A 21,452-nucleotide genomic window follows, 5' to 3' on the forward strand; every position below is an offset into this window, starting at 1 on the left:
AAATACAATATTTTTACTCTTACATTTTCAAAAAAATGTAAGTTTCATCTAAAAAGAATATAATTGAAGAATTGCAATATTGAAACGTGTTAGCAAATGTAAGAAAATACACTACACATATTTATGCATTCCTATATTCGCGAGTTTTTACGTGACTAATCTTAAGAATAGATAGTATGTCGCCAAAGTGGAGTTTAGAGGAAAGTTTCAGATTAGAGGAATAACAGATGAAGCGGAAGTCTTAGGGAGCGCATCAGGTAAAATGTTTCTAAAGAGTTTGCCGGCGTGGCGTATCTTGCGCAGAAAATCTGTTCCTTTACTTCTGTTTACTTTACCGCTTATATCTTCAATGCGTTACATTAAAATCTCCTTAAACCTACTCGGTTAACGCAAGATTATTTCGCATTCAATTGTTAACGAGATTCAGATATTAACTCAAAAAATTACAATTGTAAATTTTGTAAGGACTGTTATACAAATTTGATCTCAAATTCGATAACTTGTACAAATTTATTTACATAAGAAAAATAATTATCAAGATTTTTAAATATTATTATTCGCTTTATAGTTCAATTTTTATAAAACATTTTATAGTTGTAGCTTGGAGTCAAGTTATAAAAGAAAGGCCATTTTTATTTAAACAAGTTTTTATTTAAAAGTTTACACACTTGTCTGGCATAAAGAAGAATGTTAGATACGTACAATTTATGCCTGTTAAATAAATAAACAAAATCAAGTCGAATATCAAAGAATTTTTATAATCTTGCAATTATTAGAAACAAGCAAAATTGTGGTATATCGTTACATCAATCGGTATGTTTCTTTTCTTTTTATTATTTTTCCTCTTTTTTTTTTCCTTATTTTTTAATAAATTCTCAACACGCGACACTTTATCACGCGTCGAAACCACATATATTTCGAGTTGTAGCGTGACGCACAGAGAAACGCTTCTACACCCTTCGTGATAAATCACCAGAGGAAGAGAGACGGAAAGAGAGGCCACCGTCGTAAATTCTCAAGTCTCTCCCGCCTTTTAAATGTTAAAAAAAAAAAAAAAAAAAGAAAAAAGAAAAATGAAAGATCTCCAGGATTCTCACTTAACTTCGGATCATTCGACGATTTTAAAACTCTCGACAAGATTCTATTAAGATATTTTTAATTTCGAAGACGATCATCTATGATTTAACAAGAGTATAATAATTTGAATTGAAAACGTCAAGAGAATGAGAATCGAATCAAGAATGTTTCCTGAATTTACTAATCTAAAAAACACAAGTAGTAAGTATAAAAAATAATTTCAACATTTAATTTTATGTCTCAATAATTATTTGCAGTTATTATATGAAACAATATTGCTCAAATTCTTCTATAACTTAATAATACTTTGTTTCAAATTGAAATGAAATTATCAGATATCACGATAACAATTATTCTAATTTCAGAATTATTTTAATCGGATATCTTCATCGCATGACAAAAAGGAAAGTGACGAAATTTATCGTTGGAAAGAAGATCGTAAAAAGATCAGAAGAATCGTGAAGCAACGAATCGAGTAAAGGGAAAATCCCTGGTTAGGGAAACAAAAGTTTTTTAGGGATCGTGGAAAAGTTTGATACCTCTACATCTTTTTCTTATTCTTCCCTTCCTTTTCAGCTGAAATGGTTCGATGCAAAATCTATAGCCGGTAAAAGGCGATCGTGAAGCAATATCAGGCATGGAAGAAACGTTGAATTATTCAACCCGAAGGCGAGGAAAATGTTTTGATTATGCCAGGCCACGGACGCACGCACACACGTGTATACGTGCACGGATTCTCTGCGCGGTGGCCACGGCCGAAATTAGTTGGATATTCGAATAATTAACGAAAATAGCAGAGACGAGAGAGGTTTTGCGCGTTTCTATTATAAAAGTGAATGCGTAGAGTTATGTCGAGTCGAATGAACGATAATGTTTGCAAATTGGATTTGCACGTAGAGGGATTAATCTCTAGTATGAGATTAGATTTTTGAAAAAAGAAAGGGAAAAGTGTTGTCGAGATTCAATTTTCTTTTTTTTAAACGAAGCCAGATTTCTGAACGAAAAACGAAAGATCCTTGAGATTGAAAGAAGGAAAATTTTATAATAGTTGCTTCAAATCTTTACTGAATAGAGAATTCTGAGAAAGTGAATGGAGTTTGATTTAAGAAAAGAAAGCGCCGATTATTAGAAACGATTAAAGAAGATTGTACTCGAATAATGAACGTTTCAAAATTCCAACTTTGAATATCTATTGAAAGCAAAACTTCAGAAAACTAAAATTTATCCATGGAAAAAAAATTGAAAGTGATTTATAGAAGATAAATATGTCTATTGATCTGTTCTGCAAATATCGTTGTGCGAAATAAAAGAATAATAATATAAAAATGAGAAACAAATTATTGTCAGAAAATCTACAACATGATGAATTGAATTAAATAATTAAAGGATGATGGTAGTCCAAGCAACGTGATTGCACGAACGATTCAATTGATCAACTTTTTTAAATTACATGGATCTCGTTAGAGTTGAAAACTTTCGAGATACTGAGATCGCGGAAGGTCTAGAAATAGATTGCCGCTTCTGTAATTCTGAATGGGATAAAGCTGTAAAAGTCGGCTCAAAATAAAAATTGATTTTACCATTAAGAAATTAATATCGAAATTATTCAACTCAATTCAAAAACAGCTATATTTTAATCCTTCTATTTCATCATTTAAATATTTAATAAAATTGAACTTTTCTTTTCACGCACAAATTTGATGATTTGCACTTCTTGATCAAACTAACATATATCTCATAGCTAACACAGAGGATATTTTAAATAATTAAAAAAGAATAAATCTTCTCGGCTGTGTGTTTATTGAATTTAAAAGATTTAAAAAACAAACTATCTCATTATAAACCGTTTTCCAATCTATAATTGCATTCAATATTTGAATACATATTTTTCCATATATAATTCATGTAAGTGCAATAAAGAAGATTGCAATAAAAATATTTCTAGAAAATCAAATCTACTCGCTTGGATATTTCATGAACGAAAATTATTCGAAATACAATAGCATGGCATATTTTTACATATTCGAAAACAAATGAGAAATCGAGTGAGCGTGTTTACACACGCGGACAATATTCTAAATCAGCCAATTCTAATTACGAATTCGTAGTGCTACCATTCAAATTAGATTCGCACGATTTTCATGGCTGGAAACGTGTGTTAGAATCAGGAACAACCATCGAAAGCGATCGCGTTTGTCACGAATCGTTCTTGCAATTTATATAGATAAACGGAATCGTCCGTAATGTGAACAGCTTCGAGAAAATTCGATTGAATAATCGATAAAAGAAATTTTTCATTGACGAATACTAAATTGATAAAAAGAAAAATAACATTGAAATTAAAAAAAAAAAATTAGTAGATCATTCTTAATATGAAACAATCCATAATCTTTAAGAATTACAGTATATTAAAAAAAAGATTGAATTAAAGATATCTATTTTTGCATTTTAGATATATGTAATTGATTGTATGATTTAAAAAGAAGAAAGGGAATAATAAAATATTCCAAATTGAATCGAGCAGGTGACATTGTGTAACGCGTGCTCTACGCGTGCTCTACGTGTGCTCTACGCTCCGTGTTTATCGACCGTACCACAAACTCTCCCAAAAAGATACGGGGTGTGGTCAGAAAATTTTCTTTTTTTCCGTATGCATGATTTACGAATCAAAAAAAATTTCGTGACTTTAAGTCGAGGTTATTCAAAATCACGAATGATACAAGATGAACGATATATCGATACTCTATTGAAACTATTTATCGAGTATCAAAACTCTCCTAACCTAGAAAAAATCGTATGACGTTTTAACTTATTTCATCATTCGATAATCAAAATTTTATCAAGAAACTAAACTATCGAATAATTTTTAATGAGAATAATTTAATAAATAGTAATAACACATTTCAAAAATAGTAATTAAAAGTTATAAATATTAATAAAAATAGTATTGAAACGTGACTTTCTTGCTATAGAATATAGCATCGAACGAATAAACTGTATTGCAGAAATAGGCGATCGAAGGGAAGGAAACAAAATGCTGGCGAGATCTAGTGACTTTTAGGAACAACGTCATGCAAGACTGCAACCACCTGCCGTTACACAGTCGAACACGAGAGAATATCGTTGAACAATAAAAAGAAAGTAGCCGATCGAATAAGGATATACAGGCGAAAGAAAAGACGGAAAAACAGATAAACGAATGAAAAAAAGAGAGATGACGAACAAAATGAAGAGAGAAAAGGAGCAAAAGTGTGAGAAAGAGGTCGAAGGAGGGGGATGAAGGTAAAAAGCGGCGCGACGACATCGTATTGATTTGATGACAGATCCGCGTACGATGCGGATGCCTCGTTTTCGACGGTGAGACCACCACGACGGCACAAGGCACGATAGCAAGCGCCCTGACGCTTTATATATAGAGCCTGAGCCACAAGCAGACAGGCCGTGCTTAAATATAGACGAAATGCAACGGGGTGTCTCCCGCGTGTGAGCAAGGGACATGAAACGATGAGATAAAGAAGGAAGGAGAAAAAGAGAATGATAAACGGACGACCAACAATGGAAGTAGGAAAAAGCCAAAGAAGAAAGAGACCCTGCATACGTAGAGAATAATCATGGCCGACAACACGGCGTCGTCTGCTAGTAAAATCGCGCTCTAAACTGATCGTCACTCGCGTGTCCATCTAAGTATCGCACAACGAACGCTGCCACTGATCAGTGACACGAGATACATCACAATATACGATATACGAAATGCTTATACATATTACGATACAAATTCGTGTGTAATAAAAATCAAGATGAATTAAGAATAAAAGTACATAAGAGAAAGAAAGAGAGGGCGAAAAGACAAAGAGATACGAAGTATGTATACACGAAGTGAAAAAACGAAGCAAACGTGACACGCGGTAACGTTAAACCAAACTCTCATTGTCTCTCTTTCTTCATCTTCGATTCACATTCATTACTTCTAATTTTTTTAAATGTTTTTTTCTTTGTACTTACTTGCCCAGTTCCTCTTTGAGCTCATAATTGTCACTAAACCGCGTGCAAGCGGTCGGAGTAGCCATGCCGAGGTATCGCGATTATTTACCGCACTAACCGAGGAACGTAAGCGCGAGAGCCACTGCCGGCCGCCACTACTGCACACGCTAGGGGAAACTTCGCAGGTCAAATTCGATCAATAGAGGGGAACTGCCGCGGCGCTGGTAGAACACCGGGTAACCGACGGGAGGGAGGGTCGTCGGGCCGGGCAGAGGGGAAATGGTTTTGTCCGCGGGAACCGTGTTACCGTGGCACCGACGGTGGGGCAAATCGCGGTCGTGCCAGCAAATACTTGCGAGCAACGATAACTAAATCCTTCCACGACGCGTCCGCACTGCTCGCCGGCAGACTGTCGACTGACTCGCGTAGTGGTGGTAGCTCGCGATGGCGCAGGCGGTGTTCACAGTGCCACTACTGCCGGCAATGGCGACCACGACTACGTATATACCTGGTAACGACGATCAACAATGAGACCACTGCTGGCAGGGCTGATGATAGAGCTTTGCTAGCGAACCGTTCGAGCGCAGCCAACCTAGATGAAATAACCCAAGGGGATCGAAGCAACACATTTAAATTTAGCACCTGGAATTATGCTCGATCACGCGGCTAACTTTTTAAGATCACGCTTCACGTATAATTTACTTTCTATTCCGTTATTTATTATTTTTTTTTTTTTTTTTTTTTTTTCCCCTCGTCAACGCAACGATCGTCGCGCAACTTTACGCAGCAGCGTAGTTTCCGAAAGAATATTTATTTCCACGTGATAAATACAATCCATCAAAAAATAAACTCGTATTGATGAAATTATGATCGTTTCTTGTAATATCGAACAAATAAAACTGACACCGATTTTTTTTACGTTCTCACGCTACGAATAATCGAAAGTAGTTGCATACCGTCGCTGGTTAGACGGGATACCGCGCACTGACTCGATTCCGCATGTCCGACATAAACACGAGATTTACTACTGGCGCATACGCCGTCCGAACGAAGCTTTGGTATCACTTCGATCGACTTTTTGGCGCACGTCCAATTAGAACGATACTCATGTACACTTGATACAAGCATAGATTTCGAGAAATTAAAAGACGTACAACTTCTATATGATATATGAATTTTAACTATATTGCCAAGACAATATTAAAATTAAGTCATTATATTAATATTATTAAATATAAAATTTTTATATAACATTTTTATATTTTTCTTTAACAATTTATTCAATACATTTACATTTTAATTGTGATTATATTTTTAAAAAATGTACATCTGTGTGCATTTTGTTGAACACATATTATAATTTGATATGAATAACATATATATATATATATATATATATATATATTTATATTTGTATCTTCTAAAAGTTTATTCATTGCTTAATATACCATAGAAGATATTATATATGACTTTATAAGTAAATTACAGACGATTATTTTTCCAACACCTCAACTAATCAATATAAAAATTATATTTATTTTTCTATTATATTTAGTCAACAAACAAGAAACTGGAAATTTTTTACAGCTATGAGATGGAACAAGAAAGTTTTACTACATATATTATAGATAAAATCCATAAATTTTATAACATTTTTAAATTTAAACATGAATATAATACATCAGTAACAAAATTTATTTATAAGTTGTTCTCATTTATATTTTTCGTAGCAAAATCGAAGGTAAAGTATTTATTAAGTAAAAAAATTTCATATTTGTTCCTGTCTTAAATACTGTACAAAATAGAAATTTTTCAAAGCATATGATAAACGTCATATTTTACTATGAAGTAAAAAATACGATTATCATATACGTAAATTATTATTTTTTTTAATCCACTAATTTTCTACATCCATTATTGTTTATTTTTTCATTATTGGAATTTATGAAATGCACACATCCGCATACACGCACATATGAACACTTTTCAGAATAACCATAAGCATAAGATCACAATACAATTCTTCTTTTTCTATTGCAATCTTATTCAACTTGATTATAAGAGATAGAATTACATTTTATCCACAATCTGAAAAGCGTTATATTTTTTTCCTTTTGTTTCTTATTAATTGATATAAATATATACAATTATTAAATGCACTGGAATCATTTTTTAGAAAGTCAATTGATTTAGTTCCATGTAAGGGACTTCTTCATTGATTTTACTAAAAAATATTTGTCTTTTAATATAAGATTAATATAAAAACTAATAACTAATTGTAAATATTTTTTAACAGGTTCACAAATATAAGAAATAAATACAATACATTTATCTCATTCGTATTTTAATACGATATTTAGTATTTAGAAACGTATCAAAATGTAATCGATAACAATTTCATATTATTTCGAAAATTATCTGCCGTATTGTTATTTTTTATAATTTAAATTCAATTCAAATTCAATATTTAACAATAACAATATTTGAAATAAATCCCTCATGTTTTCAAATGAAATTTTATTCAACCGTGACCGATTTTGCTAAATTTCTTGGACAATCAACATTACATCCACGAAGAACTGCGATGTGGAAAGATAAAAGTTGCATTGGAATAACGGTAAGAATTCCTTGAAGACAATCTACTGTCTTAGGTACTTCAAGAACTTTATCTGCAAACATTTTCGTTTCATTATCTCCTTCTTCACAGATAACAATTGGTTTACCATCTCGTGCTGTAACTTGTTGTAGAGCATTCATGCATTTCTAAAAAAAATTATGAAATAGTTATTATCATATTTTACATTAATCACAAGTAAAATTAATTTATCTCAAAAATTCTACTTACTATATAAACTGGATCTCTCATAACGATCATTATCACTGGCATCGAATCATCTACAAGTGCTAAAGGACCATGTTTCAATTCGCCTGCCATAATACCTTCACTGTGCATGTATGTCAATTCCTTAACTTTCTGTAAATAAAAAAATAAAATTATAATATGAATAATAATTAAAAAACATCATGTTTTAATTTTAGACATACGAGAGCACCCTCCATGCATGTCGCAAAATTGTATCCTCTACCCATAATCAATAAGGATTTATGTTGGAATAAAGATTTTGCTAATTCTTTGACTTTACTATCAAGTTGAAGAACTTTACGAATAAGATTATCCAAATTCTTCAATCCTTCGATAATCTGTTAAATACAAGAATATTGTAACGTATTATATTATTCAAAATTTATAAAAAAAATTAATTAAGAAATTAATAATACCTGTTGACGTCTATTACCAAGAGAAATTCTGTCCTCACTCATAACCAAAGCAAACATTACAAGGGAAATAAATTGAGAGGTATAAGCTTTTGTACTGGCAACACCAATCTCAGGACCAGCATTTATATGAACACCGCAGTGTGATTCACGACAAATACTACTGCCTACAGTATTGGTAATACCGACTATTAAAGCTCCACGTCCTTTACAATATCGTAAAGCCATTAACGTATCTGCTGTTTCACCTATAAATAATAAAAATAAATTTTATTATTTCAGATAAATCAATAAATAAATGAATTATAACATTCATTACCTGATTGTGAGATGAAGAAACAAACATCATCTCTAAATACTGGTGTGTTTCTGTCCAGGAAATCAGAAGCTAATTCAACCATAACTGGCAATTCAGTTAATTCTTCCAAAAGTTGTCTAGTAGCAATAGCAGAATGATAGCTTGTTCCACAACCAATAAGCATCAACCGTCTACATCTTTTGATCTCAGGAATATAATCCTAACGATAAATTAAATTAGATTAATTTCTATTAAAAAAAAATTTTAAAAAGATCAAATTACTTACTTTAATACCTCCCAATGTGACAGAATTATCCTGGAAATTCAAACGTCCTCTCATAGTGTTTACCACTGATTCAGGTTGCTCGAAGATTTCCTTCTGCATGAAATATTGATAGTTACCCTTCATGATCTGTTGGATTTCCATCTTCAATGTAGTAATTTCTCTTGCATGAGGATCATCCATGCATCGACGAAGTCGATGAATGCTAAGAGCACCTTCTTTCACGGCAGCTACATCATCATCCTGATATTCAGTAAAATTATCATCATTTATTGATTTAATTTATTGATCATTAATTTACTTATTTACTTATTGAAACGAAAATATTTATATTAATTAATGAACAAAAAAATTTATTTACTTCCAGAAATATAACACGATTTGTGTGTTCGATCACAGCACTGGCATCAGAAGCAAAGAAATATTCGACTTCTTTATCTTCCAATGGTTGAAATTCGGAAGTGCTCTCGCTGCGTGGTATCACCGGAAGTTCAGTATTTCGGCCATGCGGACGATGATCTATTAAGAAGAAGAAATTAATTTTTTCTATCCTATTGAAACACATCAAATATATCCATTATTTATAGCATATGAACACTTTATATTATAAATTCACGAATCCAATATGATATATAATCATTTTTGATTAATTATTAATGATCCATGATATCATATGGAGTACAGTTTTCGAGCTTAAACATAATTTTACAGATTAATTTCAAATTTATATATAAAACTTAAACTCTTTGAATAAGAGGCGTGGTTGATATATCAAAAATAGCACGATGCAATTGAATTAAAAGAGCATTAAGGAATATATCCATAAGTGATTACATCCTGCCATTTCTTTGTTTTTACAAGCCCCACACCAAATTAGCCGGGAACGTGATAAATAATAATACGTATAAGTCGCAGCAATGTAATTAATTATCCAATGTACTTTTAATTAACAAACGATATTAATATTATAAATAATTAAATGTTCGTGGAACGACAATAACAAGAGTGGTGAAACTCATAACATGACCGTGGCGATTATAATAACAAAGCGATTGGAAAAATACAATTATTAACATGTATATATAAAATGCAACCTCATTAATTGTTGTGACTGATATTAAACAACCAAATGATGAAACGTTTTGATATATTTCAGTAATTTAAAAAGAAGAAGAAAAAGGGATATCCTAAGAGAAGAAAAAATCACCCGTTTAATTAATAATTAAAAAAGAAGAGGAAAAACAATATCTATTGAAGAAAATTATTGTGTTAGATATATTCTGTCCTTTTTTCTTTCATATTAAATAAGAAAAATCAAGTAAGAAAATGCATTCTGTATACGTACTGAAAAGCAAGGTAAGGCACGGTGCCATTTCCTTAAATTCCATGAGATTAGCGTGTAGCAATCCAATCCCAGATGGTTCGTGCTTATGAAACTAACAACATCCTAGTATGTTGCTTTAAAAGCGTGATTATGAATGGTTTTGATGGCAAGCAGAAGGAAAAAGAGACATATATGATTATAAAGTATTACCTTGAGTGGGCGCTTCACCTTCTGCTCAAATTTGGATGCGGGGGAGATGACGAAAAAGAAAACAAAATAATTAGCAAACAAGTAATGCAGTAACAACAGCAATACAAAATATAGTGACATGAAAATAAAATAAGAAAACATGATGCACGCGCTATATTCGCTATATGAATCAATTGTATATAATATCTAGCTTGTATAGAAAATTTGAGAAAAGACATTTAATATATTTATTAGAAGAAATTTAAGAGAACAATTTTCATTGAATAATGTTTATAAAATTCCATTAGATATCTTTTCACAAATTCTTGCAAACATGTTCTTTTAATCACAAAGCTTCAATGCATAAGCTTCTGCCGAGGATTTGGAGAAAAAAATGAATTTTATTTGTGTTGAAAAATAATTTGTAAATTTTTATGACTATGATCTTTTTCGTTTGCTATGCTTCAAAGCAAATTAAAATATTTTTATTTCCTGTAATTAAATAATGTGTATAAATATATGTATAGAATGAATCAAATAAGAAAAAAAGAATATTACTCTTGTTAGAGATAGAACAATAAATATTCGATTACAAATATTTCATGAAAACATAAATAAAATGTGTAAGTATCATGATATATAAAATAATGTCACGGAAAAATTTTGTAAAATACACATTAAAAATAAAAAGCAAAATTAGTTTTGCATGCATTTCTCACACAATGGACCTTTTGCACAATAATTAAAAATATAAATGGTTTAAAATATCTTTTCTCATTATAAATTATTATATAAAGATAAAAGGTCCAAAGTTGAAAAGAAAGTGAGATAAGTGTAGAATAGTGTAGAGTAGTGTATATACCTTTGCTTACGCGTGGAGATTCATCTGTTGAGACGAAAAGTTGAGAAGAACATAACCATTGGTGTTCATGCAAAAGAAACATTATATAGTATCTATAAATACATGCAGCGACTGTTTCATTAACTTTTAAAAACAAATATAACAAATATAACTTGAATAAACAAATATTATATAAACAATACTATTTTGCAGAATAACGTGCTATTATCTAATAACAATGTGCTCAAATATAACAAATATAACTAATATAGTAAAATATCAGTTATCCAAAGAATTGATCATATGAATACAAAATGAATATACAAATATCTTACAAATTATATATATATATTTGAATAATTGATTTATATTAAATATTTTCTATAAATTTTCTTCCATATAATGAGATTTTAAAATTGTATGAAATAAATATGATAAATTGAAAATCTATTGAGTAAATAAATTTATGCTTTAATTCGGATAATTGATATTTCATTACTACTACAAAAATAAAATATTAATTCAAAATATTGCTCGATTTAAGCAGCTATGAAAAAAATTTAATTTTCACAATTTTGTGTTAACTACTTTAAATAAAAGATAGCAATAAACACAAAATACTTTGCATTAGTATAATTTATTTGTTAATCATTGTTATTAAACAAAGATTTTTATTCAACATAAATCTATGTTGTTATTGAAAATTAAAGAAAAACATAAAAAAAAGAATGATGATGATGCGACTTAGTATGTTGCTTCGCGTTAATTACTTTAAAGAATAGACAAGCTTTAAATTGAAGACATGCTATTAATATACCTCATATTTAATCCTTAGAGTTGATACATAAAGAGACCATAGTTATTTTTAGAATATTTTCACCATAGTATTATCACATAGCAATTTCCTTTCAAGAAGAGAGAAGAGGGATAATTAACCTGATAAAGGAAATATTACTAATTCACCTTCTTTGGATATGGTAAATATTTAAAAATTAAAATAAAAAAGCATATATTTCCACCTCTCATACCAATGCTATCAATATCACTTTAAATTGTAGCTCTCGGTGCCCGAGCGACCATAGATAGCCTTGTGATCTTTTCTAAGATTTACCAAATCTTTATACCTTTTTCAAATACACGCTAATATATTCAATTAAAATGCATGTCAATGTCGATTTGAATACAACTTACCTTTTCCATATAGGATGGGTACGTGATCAGTGGCCAATCTTGTTTTTGTTTTAATACCCACAAGAAGTGGTGATCCTCTTCTCGTTGCCACACATTCGCCAGGAAAATATTTGCTCTTGAAGCATAGAGCAAATGCACCTTCCTAAAATTTCAATTTTTTTTAATAATTCAATAATGTGAATTTTAAATTAAATTCTTTTCCTAACTTATTTCTAAAATGCTTTCTAATATAATTATTATTAAAATCAATATTATAATATTTTTGTATCAAGCTATAAAATTTACAGTTGTTTAAATAATTGCTCCTAATACAGAGCGATAAAATTTACAGTTGTTCAAACAATTGTAATTTATGGTTTGCGATAAAATTTTCAATTGTTCAAACAATCATAATTAATAATCTGCATGTTATAGGAACAATACTCACCAATTGTTGAACAACTTGCTCGACCAGTTCGCGAAACGAGTAAGCAGGATGCTGCACCCAGAGATGGTGAATGAGTTTGGCGATTACTTCCGTGTCGGTTTCACTCTCGAAACTGTAGCCCCTTTGCTGGAGTAACGTCTTCACTTCCTTATAGTTTGTCACGATACCTTTATAGAAAACGTGACTTTAACAAAACAGTGGAGACAATAATTTTTAATAATTACCGAGGATCAAATAATATTCTTACCATTGTGTACAACCACGAAAGCATGATCACTGTCTGATCTTTGAGGATGTGAATTCACTTCCGATGGGATACCATGAGTCGCCCAACGAGTATGTGCAATACCAACATGACTATGAATCTTTGAGTCGAAGTCAATATTAGTGTCTATAAAGAAATAATGAATTTTAATCAATTTTATCTTTCGTTATATCCTCAAGTATAATCTCTCATAGGAGGAATAAAGAAAGTGAATTCAAAAATATTATAAAAGAATGAAATTCACATATAAAAGAATATAAAAGAATTTGAATTCATCGAGTGTGAACAATTTTCACGAGGAATTTTATTTTATTGAATACTTTTTATAATACCTATAATATCTTGACTAAATTAATATGAATGCAAAAACTTTTACATTATTTTTCATAACATAAAATCCTACTTGATATATTATTCTCAAAATATATTCTTTTTCTACATTGATTTGAAGGATAATACTTTAGCATAATATTTTAATTTATTTTTTAGATTTCCATTATTCATTATAATAAGATGCATTATTGAATTGTAAATAAAAAATAATAACGTGTGCTTACTACAAAAGATCTCTTCTTCGAGAGCCTTGACTTTTCCTTGCTTTTTAATAATTGAGATATCCTTGCCATCGGCGCTGTCAAGTGCAACACCTGAAAGGATATAAAACTTGCATAAAACAGTATCTCTTTTATCGAATATTTATTAGTTTTCTATTCCTAGAAATAGAATAGTCGAAAGAAAGCTTATCGATATATTATCAATAATTCATTTATACCTGCGGAATCATAGCCTCGATATTCCAATCTCTTTAAACCACCAACCAGGAACTCGAGAATTTCCTTTCTGCTCTTTGGTGTCAGATAATTGAGATATGCGAATATTCCTAGAAAAAAAAAAAATATTCGTGATCAGCAACTAAAATTAATAAATTAATTATTTTAATAACCACATCGTTTTTAAACGATTAATAAATCTTTCCATTGATTTCCTTTATTTAGCTAAGAAAAAAAAAATATAGAACTTACAACGTAAAGTACTAGTTAATAGAGATAAAGCACACGACAAATAATCAATTCTTCTAGATTTATTTAGGGTAGTTTTTAACACTATTCAATCATTACAGATTTCTCGCTTAATTCAAATAAAAGAAATTTCACATTTTTTCCTGTTTTTCAATTCAGTTAAATTATACGAAACTTTCGAATCAACTCAAAATTCCAATCATCCTGCTTTGAATAAGTTTTATAGTGTATTCACATCGATACAAGAGTTCCTGCTCGAAGTCCTCTGTATGCTATTACAAAAATGCAAAAAGTCGTCGCCCGTGAACGAATCTACACAGAGAAAAGAGACGTGTGCATGAAAACAGGTATAATTCGCTATACATGCACATAAGTGAAAGGGAAAGCTCACGTGTACGTGAGATCGAACAAAATATTTGTTAGAATGTCTCGTGCATTCTGCAATATCCATTTTGTCTATCCTATGCTTTTTTCTTAAAAAAACGAAAATCTGAGAATAAAAAACCACCACAGAAATATATATTTGATATTAAATCGATTTTTATCAATAATCACGATACATTGTATAAAATTACGTTAAAGAACACATGATTTTATCGAACGATGATTCGATTACTATCGATAATTAATCACGCATGCGCAAATCTTAAAGCGCGAATTTAGAGTATCGAGTTTAAAAAGATGGCGTTATTATCTTCGATTAGAAAAGCTCGATTTATACGATAATCGATTTTCATAACTCAGTTTCAATAAAATAGTGAATAAATAGTGAAAGTAGTCTTGTGCAATAGTATTCGAAATAAGAAATAAAATTATTTGCATTAAAATATTTTCTTAATTACGTTAGATACGATTCAGTTAAAATAATAATTTGTTTTTATAATAAATGAATTTGTTTTGGAAAAAATTTATCTAAAAAATCATAGCATAATATGATAAATTAAAATTAAAAAAAAACTGAAATAGAATATCTATCACGATTTCGCCAATATTTAAGCTTAAGCTTAATATATTTTCAGCATATATTTTGAATTTTAATTGTCATACGATACAAAATTACATTTAGGATGCGAATTAACCTTTTAATGTAAAAATTAAATCTCTTTACAAAAATAGGTTATAAAATATTGTAGTATATATTTATAGAAGAATAAAAAGAAAGAAGAAAAGAAAGAGAAAGAAGTTGAAAAACGTAAGTAATTCATATTTTAATTACTTAAAAATTTTATAAATGAAGCATTTATATATATATATATATTTAATCATCAAAGTTATTAAGAATGTTCTAAAAGAGAATTGAATGCACTTAAACAAAATCAACAATCAAGTGTAATATAGATTACTTTGTTAACTTACTTTTATATAAATTGATACAAAATGATACGTATTATTTTTATATTTCCAATGATAATCGCGAAATAGATTACACTGAAATTCATAAGAAATTATGTTATTCATAATAAAACTTTACAAATTAGTAAATATTTTATAACTTATCTCTCTCGTTATCATGTAACCAACTTAAGGATTATTTTGCTTTACGTTCAAAAATAAAATTTCCAATTCTATCAATTGTAATCGAGTTTCATAATTTTTTTTCTTTACTTTCTTTTCTACCTTTGTTTTAAGTATCAAATATCTATTGATAACGATGAATAAGAATAAATAACTGTATATCTTTAATGCACTCGAATAATATACATTGTTGTAATGATATAAGATAATTGAATCGCTGAACCTACCACCCATCACCACTAAGGAAGATACGATGAATAAGTACCAAGAAAAAAGATCACCAATCAAGGAACTGTCACCGGGGAGAAACTTACGAAAAGCGAAACAATCGCGAGCATAGTAGTGCATCGGCGCGTAAATGTAATTTGATTTCGTGCCGACCCGACAATAGACGATCGAACGATCACGTCACGATTAGATTGCGTTTTACTGTAATCGTCGATAAGTTTCTGATAGAGAAACATCCTAAAAATGATCTGCAAAAAGGAAAAACAAAAATTTTCTTTTAAATTTTAAATCTAGATAAGTCTGATCCTATTTATCTAGAGAAATTTAATTCCTCATTAACGATCAAACTTTAATCCCCATTTTTTTAATTTCAATTGAAAAAATTGGTAAATCCATGAAAGATAATATAGCTAATAATGGCAATAACATATTGTTTTTTTTTCTGGATTTTTTGGAATGGAATTATATAATGAGATTTTTTTTTAGATTTGTATGTTTCTAAATATCCATACATTTGTCTATCTTTTCAACTATATACTTGGATATTCAAAACAAAGGTGTCTTATATTTCCAACAATTTATTTGCGATATGATACCATCCTGAGGTAATTAAAAAATCTCAATGTGTTAATAATAATGTACTTTTAATAATATATAACTATTAAAACTGTTAATTTGTACACTAAAATATTTAATTTGTACACTAAAATTTATTAAATCAACGTCATCAAAATTGATATTGAATCATTCTATGATATGATTATACTTTTTTATTTTATTATTATTTTTTATCAATACAGGTATAATACAATCAAGATAAGTGAATTATTGAATAATCGTAAAATTCTAATTTTTAAATTATGTACTTCATAGATAAGAAATTGATAATGATCGAGTTTATTCGAGTACTTACTTCCTATTATACAGGTATTAACATGATTTTTTTTCTCATAGATATTGATATGTTTATGTTGCATTAATTAGAAAAGTAAACTCAGAATTAAGTCAATTTATTGTAATTTATACAGTTAGTACTCAATTATAGCTAGTTTTTCAATTATTTAAACTTTGTATAAATATTATAAAACTGTTATGTATAATCTTCTAATAATTATATTTTTTAAAATATTCACAGAAATTATCAATAATTTTAATAGTTAAAATAATTTGATTAGTTTATATAAATCTGAAAATTTATTATTATAATACATTTGATGTTCATGAAATCGAACAGCTGGAATATAGAACGAATATAATTACAATATAATCGTAACCTACTGACACAAAATCATTCGATTAATCCAAGAAATCGACGAGAAATGCTAACGGTACATATATACAGAAATGAACCTAATATAATTGATTTCCTTTCTTTCCTTTTGAATCGTATATGATCCCTCTGATATGTAATATATGTAATATATATAATTTATATAACTCTTTTCTAAATTCCTTCTTTCGTTGCGACCACAATTGGAACGTAGTTGTTTCATTTTCTATTCATCCTACTTTAAATTTTGTAATGGAGGATATTCTAAAAGGTAAATATATCAAATTTTTCATTTAAGAAAAAAATGTGGATAAATCTAGCTTTAATAGATATATATATTTGCAAATCTTAAAACACATTACTAAATATTCACAAATATAAATTAACGGAAATTAACAAATATTCTAGATAGATATGGGTTTTATTTCAACTGGAAAAAATTTATTTATAGCATTTTTCAAACGACAATAAATTTCATAGTTAATTTTGTTTTTTATTTGTTGTTTATTGAAACTATAATTAATTATAGTTTCAACGAATTAAAGTTTTATGTTATTTTGATGCTTATAGAAAAACAATAATTAACAAAATAGAAAGTACTAATTTAAAATCATTTAAGGAAAGATTTGAAATGTCAATTCGTTTAGAATGTATATTTACCAAATCAAATCGAAAGAAAACAAGTGACAAATTGGTGAAAGGAAAATCAAAGTAAAAAGATGAATCATAAATGAATTCCTATGCGATTGAACGAGTTATTTTCGTCGTGGACCGAACAAATTCTCCACTTAGGATTCCATGGACGTAAACAAAAATCAGGTTCTCCCTCGTAGCGAGGCTATGAGTTTGAATTTCGTGAAAAAAGTAAAGATAAACTGATGTTCTATGTACTCAAAAATATCCAAAAACATGACTATTTGCAAATATACAATATCTTTAAAAAATTATGGATCAATTTAATTTATGGATAGATGCAATTTAAAAAAATACGTACATTATTTTAATATATAATTTTAATTTCTGATTTTAGCATGTTTCAAAGATTATCGAATCAAATGCATTCTATGCATCAATATATTATATGCATTGCTGAAAGAAATTATTTCCTGTTGATTTATAATAATATTTAAATCGACAAAATAAATATTTGAAGTTCAAGTAATATTTAAGTAAAGTCAAGGTAATCAAGACTTGAAAATGTACCAGTTTCTGGGGATCGTTTTATAATAAGATCACGGCCTTGAATGGATTGGATTAACCTGGTTTATTATGTTATCTTGAATATATATCCAAATTATCAAAAGTAATTCAGATTAAAACAAGCAATAAAATAGTTATGATTCAAATCTTATTACAAAACTGGAACAAATTTAGATATAATCAATAAAAGTCTTTTCCTTCATATCGTAAAAGATCAAAAGAGAATTATTGGGAAGTATATAAATATATAATACAATAATATCTTGATAAAAATAATCAATGATAATCTTGATAAAAATAATCAATTTGGCTTTTATATATCTCATATAAAATCTTAAAATTCTAATTTTTAATCAAAATATTATTATTCGTTTCATATTATTTTATATATAAATAATCAAAAATGATAATGATCATTTATTTTTATAAAAAGATAATATTTTAATACATTAATAAATTATTACTATTAATCATTATTATTAAATCATTTATATGCTATATTGTTTGCATTTTTAAATTTTGATTCAAGAATTATGATTAATTGTTGATTGTTTCTGAGATATCTTCTGATAGATTAGATAAATATGGATAAAATAGATAATTTTTATTACTATTTCAATGATTATCACAACAAAGTTAATCTTGATAAAGTTTATTTTCATTTGATATGCATTTGAATGCTAATTTTTTTTAGTGTAATGTATACCTACATGCGTATCATATAGCATACACACGAGGCCATCGTCTAAATGTCACATGTAACTATCCTGTAAAACGCTGCACCCTCTCTGGTTGGCATCAGGTTCGCCACTAGGTAACTTTCACTCGTAGTTTGAGGCAAGCATATCGATACTGAGGTTCGATTCGATTCTATTGTAAGATATTATGAGTGTCGACAAAACCACGAAAGGATATATAAGACATCGTGCAAACAACGTGGATTATTACTTTGTTCCAATAAACTTTCGATGAACTTTGAGAAGTTTGTGGACACAAACGTTTCATTGAGTCACGTTGTCTCATTGCAACATCCTATAGTCCTGTTACCTGCCAGAACATAATGCCGAGTCTATGCTTCCATAATTTGATGGAATGTAGTTTTGAAACGTGCATTTTCTAACCAACTGCATAATAATGAAATGAAATGAATAGAATAACTTATTTATTTCATTTTCATTTTCTTATTATATTTTCTAATTTATATAGAATTTTGTGAAAGTTTTACATAAATGAATCAAAATTAGTTTTCATAAAATTTATGATACTAGAATCTGTATGGAATTTTATAATTTAGAAATTAAATTCTAATGATTTTTTTGCACATATAATAATTCTATAAAAAAAAAAAGAATTATTAAATTTTATAAGTTCATAAATTAATTAGAATTGGTCATAAAATTTTCTGCATACATTCTATATCAATAATTAAATTTATATACCAACAAAATGTCAATGACAATCGGTAATCAACCGATTTCGTAATTCCATAATTGAAAAGAATCTTTCTTCCTTTTGCAGCAACTCTCTCGTTTCTTCATCTTTATTTCGACATAATCTCAGTATAACGATTCAAAAAAGTTAATTCATCTTTTACTATTTGTCGAAATATTTAATTACGAATCTTTCGAAAATATTTATAATGTGTCTTTTATCAACTATACGACTATTACCTAAAAAATATTTTTTTAATTATTCTTTGATAATTTCATAATTTTAAAACTTTGACAAACAAAATATATACAAATTTTCCTGGCATTTATTAAATATTAAGCATCAAAACATAAATATCTCAGTCGTTGGTCACAATTACGATTCGATTATTCGGAGGAAAAAATGTAAATGGAAGAGCATATCTGGAAAATACATTCAAATTTGCGAAACACAATATCAATTAACAGTATAAAATTTAATTAAAGCTAACAAAGCTTTATTCACTTAGTGGCTACAGATAGAATTAAAAAATAGTTTCTATTCATGATATTCGAACGGACTTGTTAATTAAATTAAATCTTGATAATAAAATAGTTCTAAAATATATAAAACAATAATTTATAAAAACATAAATATACATATACACAAATATAAAGATCATAAATTTTCATTGATTGTTTTATGTGAGAATATAATTTAAATAATAATACGAAAAATTAAGAATATTAAAAGAAAATCAAAATTCTATAGATTATATATCAAAGATATTATGATTGAAAACTTATTATTAATATAATATTATTAATTTAGTTGATGTATAAAAAATTTTCATTAAAATAGTTTTCACAATGTATTATATATTTATTTATAATAGATTTAATTTTTATATAAATATAATTTTATATTTAATATAATAAATAATTATTAATTTATATCAATTTTTATTATATGTTTTTATAAATTAATTTCAAAATTAACTTTAAAGAAATAATATTTAAAGAATTTTTCATCATGATAAAATCTTTTTGTAAGAAATTAAAATTAAAAAAGCAAAATTATGTTATATTCATCTCTTGTTTTTATATAATGAAAAATCTAAAATATGCGAAATATAAATATCTCTGTAAATATTTAAATTCATTATGTGATTGATATTAACACATTAATAAATCCAATTTTACATAATAGTCAGACTTTTAAATATTCTCCATTCTTTATTTGTGAACAATGTTTAGATCAGCAAACCAAGTATTGGAGATACCAGATGTTGACGTGACTAACGTGGCGGAAGAATCACACCGGTGGCACATTTATACAGAACAAAATATTATGTTGTATCTAAATAATCTGTCAATTATATTTTTTATTTGATTTATATGAATGTATATTTTTGTCATAAAAATTTTTCAATCAAACAATCCATCAATATCATCGATTCTAATAAAAAATACGATAGAACGAAAAGCTCAAATTCAACATATCAAGTAATCATCATTTACTTACCGCACATGTTGTATGTATTGTTGGGTACCCGCCACGTAAGTTAATAAGATTGGACACAAGTAGAAAGCTATCAAAATATCACTAGCTACCTTTGTAATGTTCTGAACTACTGTGAAGCACAATCTGAACTGCAC

The 21,452-nt window shown here is 28.4% G+C and overlaps 2 protein-coding genes and 1 long non-coding RNA gene across 49 annotated transcripts in view; 1 reads left to right on the forward strand and 2 right to left on the reverse strand.

Moving 5' to 3' along the window:
• The window catches only part of Camkii (calcium/calmodulin-dependent protein kinase II), a 127,907-nt gene extending 121,828 nt beyond the window's left edge, over window positions 1–6,079 (reverse strand). For 42 of the 43 annotated variants that reach the window (XM_006560540.3, XM_026439969.1, XM_006560536.3 and 39 more), the window contains exon 1: window positions 5,080–6,079. In XM_006560540.3, coding sequence (XP_006560603.1) covers window positions 5,080–5,144 — 65 coding nt within the window. In that variant the 5' untranslated portion in view covers window positions 5,145–6,079. 43 annotated transcript variants of the gene reach the window in all.
• Window positions 10–4,591, forward strand: LOC102654974. The gene is made up of 2 exons (XR_003304489.1): window positions 10–1,278; window positions 1,443–4,591. It is a non-coding gene; the product is annotated as an uncharacterized LOC102654974 (long non-coding RNA).
• A 245-nt stretch (window positions 6,080–6,324) lies between the features above and the next one.
• On the reverse strand, window positions 6,325–21,387 carry Gfat2 (glucosamine-fructose-6-phosphate aminotransferase 2). 5 transcript variants are annotated; one of them, XM_016911528.2, is made up of 15 exons: window positions 15,914–16,028; window positions 13,925–14,032; window positions 13,710–13,799; window positions 13,135–13,278; window positions 12,888–13,054; window positions 12,461–12,602; window positions 11,291–11,314; window positions 10,450–10,470; window positions 9,277–9,434; window positions 8,919–9,158; window positions 8,654–8,852; window positions 8,338–8,582; window positions 8,104–8,259; window positions 7,904–8,032; window positions 7,386–7,821 (listed from the first exon to the last, which is right to left on the reverse strand). In XM_016911528.2, exons 1-15 carry the CDS (start codon window positions 15,918–15,920, stop codon window positions 7,576–7,578), a joined length of 2,076 nt encoding a protein of 691 aa, XP_016767017.2. In that variant the 5' UTR covers window positions 15,921–16,028; the 3' UTR covers window positions 7,386–7,575.
• Between the last annotated feature and the right edge of the window lie 65 nt (window positions 21,388–21,452).

This window comes from Apis mellifera, linkage group LG4 (assembly GCF_003254395.2).
Source record: "Apis mellifera strain DH4 linkage group LG4, Amel_HAv3.1, whole genome shotgun sequence".
NCBI lineage: Eukaryota > Metazoa > Arthropoda > Insecta > Hymenoptera > Apidae > Apis > Apis mellifera.

Bases quoted from the DNA above. Each gene is read 5' to 3' on its own strand.
- Gfat2 (XM_016911528.2), bottom strand. The intron at 13,055-13,134 runs GTAAGAATATTA...TTTTCTATAAAG, and splicing joins TTTCGTGGTTGTACACAATG to GTATCGTGACAAACTATAAG. The intron at 9,159-9,276 runs GTAAATAAATTT...ACTGAATATCAG, and splicing joins ATCGTGTTATATTTCTGGAA to GATGATGATGTAGCTGCCGT.